Consider the following 4,422-nt stretch of genomic DNA (forward strand, 5'->3'; position numbering starts at 1 on the left):
TCGGGATTACAAACCAATTAAATGCTTGGCAGGCCATGAGTCAAAGGTTACTAGTCTGGATATTAGTGGAGGTAACCATTTGCTTAAGCACCTACACTTCTTTGTGTGCAGAATTATTTGTGTGGTGCATTCTTCGAGAATAACTAATTTAGTCCTTTCTTTATCTTGTCACACTAAGAAACAAGTCGGATCATTCACATTCACATCTTTTACTGTTCACTTGTTTCTTTATTTACAGCACAACAATTACATAGTGCACTCTAGATTGTCTTATACTAGTAGGACTTTCTTTTTTCTGAACCAGCAGCCGTTATTTAGTGAAAACGGCTAAACTAAGATTCTAAGATTGACCATCTTTCTTGTTAGAGTACGTAATGGGTCTAATGGGCCTGGGCTGGTGGTATAGGCCGTTAGTCTTAGGGTTAATTAGAGATGAGGGTCGCTTGCTTAGGGGTCAAGTAAGCCTTGCTTGGGAGTCAAGTAAACCTCTCTATATAATGAGAGGAGATGTATCAATCTAATTAAGCAAGAATTAAGAAGGAAATCCCTTCCCTCTTGCCCGCCCCCGGCCGGCCCTCTCGCGCCCTCCTAGCAGCGCCATAACAATTTGGTATCAGCTAGCTTCGGTTCGATCATGTCTTCACCGCCGCCCAGCCCGTCTCTTCCGCTGCCGGTCACCTCGTCGCCTCCGGCGACCATCACAACCGTCGTCCCGCTCCTGCCCGCGTCGGGATCCTCCGTCGTGCCCGCCCCCGCAGTCCTCACCCCGGAGGAGGTGTCCGGGGCGCTGCGGGACCTAACCCAGGTGGTCCAAGAGATCCGCCTGTTCTTGGCCGGGTCCTACGGGCCGCACCCGGCTGCGCCGCCCATCGTCGCCGTGGTTGCCGTGGCAGCCGCCGCACTAGGCGGCCTCCGCCGCGCTCGCCGGGCCGCTGCAGCAGCCGCTGCAGCTGCCATCCACCGCCACCACCGCCCCGCCCTGGTTGCAGTGGCAGCAGCCGCCGCTGCTGCCCTAGGGCGTCCTTGCCGGGCCGCAGCAGCAGCCGCTGCAGCTGCCATCCACCGCCACCACCGCCCTGCCCTGGCTGCAATGGCAGCCGCCGCTCCTGGCGGCCTCTGCCGCGCTCGGCGCTCCACTGCAGCAGCCAGCGCTGGTCAGCTTCGGCCCCACATCGATCGCGCCGGCAGGAGTCCCGATCCATCAGATCGAGTTCCCGCCATTGCCATCAACGCTTCCCCAGGGCGTCCCCATCCAGCAGATCAAGTTCCCGCCGTCGCCATCACCGTTTCCGGCTTGGATCACTACCCGCCACGTGTCGGCGGCGGTGAGGCTGCAGGCTGCTGCGCGCGGCCTCCTAGCGCGTCGACGTGTGCGGGAGATGCGTGGTCTGCAGCTGCCGCTCCTCCCAGCCGCGCTTCGCTGCGCAAAGGATCTCGCTCTCGTCCGCTGCATCGGGGATTTTGGGCATATTGTTTTCCCCGCGGGCAGCGACCTTCGAGTCTGCGACATCGGCGGTTGGGGGGGCACACCCTTCCTCATCATTCTCCATCGCAATACCTTCACTCTTCTTTGTGCGGTGCAGATCAAGAGCCGTCCGGCGGGGAGAAGGCAGGGTGTCACCGACAGGAGCGCATCGCGTAGCACCACTGCATTCCGCCGGCCGCCGCGAGGGCGCCTCTGCTGGTCGCTCTTGCGACCACTTCCAGGTGGCCATACACATGCACTTCTTTTGTCCAGATGGTGTCCATGGGATCCAGGTGGCTGTTCACGTGCATGTCACGTCCGACGTGCGGATGGTGTTTTTTTGTTAAGGGGTCCAAAATAAAGCGTCCCAGTTCATTTCATGTTGAGAGTAATAAAACAAGTCGAGATGTAAAAGGCTTGTTTTTAGGTGTTGGGTTTGTGTTGCGTCGAGTCATGGTTATAAGTTGGTTAGGCTGCAGCTCGAGGACAAGCTGCATGTCCAGGTGGGGTGTAGTGTTAGAGTACGTAATGGGTCTAATGGGCCTGGGCTGGCGGTATAGCCCGTTAGTCTTAGGGTTAATTAGAGATAAGGGTCGCTTGCTTAGGGGTCAAGTAAGCCTTACTTGGGAGTCAAGTAAACCTCTCTATATAAAGAGAGGAAATGTATCAATCTAATTAAGCAAGAATTAAGAAGGAAATCCCTTCCCTCTTGCCCGGCCGTGGGCAAAAAGGCCCCCGGCCGGCCCTCTCGCGCCCTCTTTCTTTGAATAGTTAAGCTGCAAGATGTACCACCTCATAAAATGCATGACACCCGTTACTCTTCCTCTTGTTTTCCTTCAATTGTTATTATTTGAATGTGTGACCTTTATACTTCTACTAATTCTAATCATCCACAATATTATGGTCCTGTCATTTGATTATTCATGCTTGGTGGTGCACTGCTCCCTTTGCCTCTGTTGATTGTGTTCCTTTCCATCGCGGCAATTCTTCTATGACATATTTGGTGAAAATATCACCCTTCTGGACTGTTTATTGTTGATATGAAAATGTTTTGAACAATATTGATAGGTTCTATAGTTAATAAAGTTAATTTTTGTCTACTATACAAGAGATTGACTTCGTAGTATTGTGTTCACTTGCCAAGCTCCAACCAAAGCATCAAACTAAACATCTAATTAATGGTTTATCTATATGATATGTGCAGATGGACAACAGATTGTGACTGTTTCACATGATAGAACTATAAAGATCTGGTCATGCAGAGGCACAGCGCGGGATAATGAGATGGAGTTGGATTAAGGCATTGATTCCACTTGCTGGAAACAGGCTGTGCTAGTCTTGTCCTTTCGCTGATCTGTCGGTCCAATCTCTTTACATTCGATGATGCTATTTTACTGCGTCTATAACCCTTAACCCTTGTGCACAATCTTGACAAATGTACCTCATAAGTACTCCCTCCGTCCCATAATATAAGAGTGTTTTTTACACTACACTAGTGTAAAAAACGCTCTTATATTATGGGACAGAGGGAGTATTTCTTAAGATTTTGGACTCGATATAGTTCTTTAAAACAAATGGGCTTTCTGGCAAAAACATGAAGTTCTTAAGTTTGGAAGAAGTATATGGCGCATCCATGTAATTTTCATACTTGTAAAATGTACTATTTTCATGATGTACGCTTGCCGCAAATAGAAACCGGAGTGCAGTTGCAACTTGCAATGTACTACTTGAAAAGTAATCCAAAATAAGGCTGTTTTTTAGTAGGACCCCCTTTATTTAACCCAATGATAAGTGCCACACGTAATTCAAATTATTACTGCCACATGTGTGGCACAAAGCGTTCAGGCCCTAAACGTACGTTACAACTAAAGTTGCCATTTGAGAAGAAAAAACAAACCAAAAATAATAATAATTGGAAAAGCTTGACAACTAGAGTTGCCATCCTTGTATCACTAAATAAAGAAAAAACAAACCAATAATAATAATAATATAAAAAGCTGGACAACTAAAGTTGCCATCCTTGTATCACTAAATTTTTCATAAAAAATATTTGGAGTTGCCATGTGTTCATGTCTACCACATGTGTGACACTTATTAAGCCCTTATTTAAAATTCAACAACGTCATCCATATATAAATAATGTTTGGGGAATGTTCGGAGCTTTGGCTATTTGTTTCGAGGGCCAAAAGAAGTCTGCTTGTGCACTTGATCTGAAGGTGATCTTGAGTTCGGGGAGTCGCACGTGGCACAATTTTTCTGTTCTCATCTTCGTGTTTTCAGTAATGGCAATCGATGTACTTTGGGTCCTGGCCCATGCGTAGGAGTTCAATGGGCTTAGGGCATGTATAATGATTGATAAAATAGTTTTATCTTAAATCTTGCATGTAATTTAGAGATGGCAAAAAGACATATCTATAATGAGTCATCTTTTAGCCTTATCTTCAATAACTAGCTATTTCTAAAAATATGATGAGACATATTGTACTAAGAGATCATTTTTTGTCTTCTCTTAAATAAGAGAAGACAAGCCTTTTTTTTATGATTTCTCTCTTCTCCACCTCTTCATTTAGTCACCCACCGTCACTACACTTGAGGCCTGCCTGAAATACGGTCACTGCACTTGAGGCCTACCTGAAATACGGTCTCTTCTAAAAAAAACAATCTGAAATACAGTCAGTTTAAGAGTGGGCCAAAAAACTTGGTCAAACAGTTCCCTTTCGTCGGTAAAAAAAAAACCCAAACTTGGAGGCGTACTTTCGGAACCTGTCGGTAAATGCCCCTGAAATCTGGACGATGCCGCACAACCTCGTGATCAAGGAATATTTAATACAAGAACATTACACAATCGGTCTTGCTATATACTCCCTCCTTTCCAGTTTATAGGGCTCAATTCAAAAATCTCACCAACCAAGGTAGGTGGTGAGTGGTGGAATACTTTTTGTAGTTTGCAAAAGCAC

The 4,422-nt window shown here is 47.0% G+C and overlaps 1 protein-coding gene across 3 annotated transcripts in view; it reads left to right on the forward strand.

Annotated features, from left to right (window-relative positions):
* LOC123097378 (U4/U6 small nuclear ribonucleoprotein PRP4-like protein) overlaps positions 1-3,086 on the forward strand; it is a 5,945-nt gene extending 2,859 nt beyond the window's left edge. For 2 of the 3 annotated variants that reach the window (XR_006447155.1, XM_044519094.1), the window contains exons 4-5: positions 1-71; positions 2,670-3,086. The exon at positions 1-71 ends at the window's left edge or, in 1 of these variants, runs on beyond it. Coding sequence is in view for 1 of the 3 variants with exons in the window: in XM_044519094.1 (XP_044375029.1) it covers positions 1-71; positions 2,670-2,764 (166 nt within the window). In the remaining 2 variants the exon portion in view is untranslated. Of the gene's footprint in view, positions 72-1,583; positions 1,708-2,669 lie in introns of all 3 variants that reach the window. The other variant, XR_006447156.1, reaches the window with a different exon arrangement.
* Positions 3,087-4,422: the final 1,336 nt, after the last annotated feature.

Source organism: Triticum aestivum, chromosome 4D (assembly GCF_018294505.1).
Source record: "Triticum aestivum cultivar Chinese Spring chromosome 4D, IWGSC CS RefSeq v2.1, whole genome shotgun sequence".
NCBI classification, from domain to species: Eukaryota; Viridiplantae; Streptophyta; class Magnoliopsida; order Poales; family Poaceae; genus Triticum; species Triticum aestivum.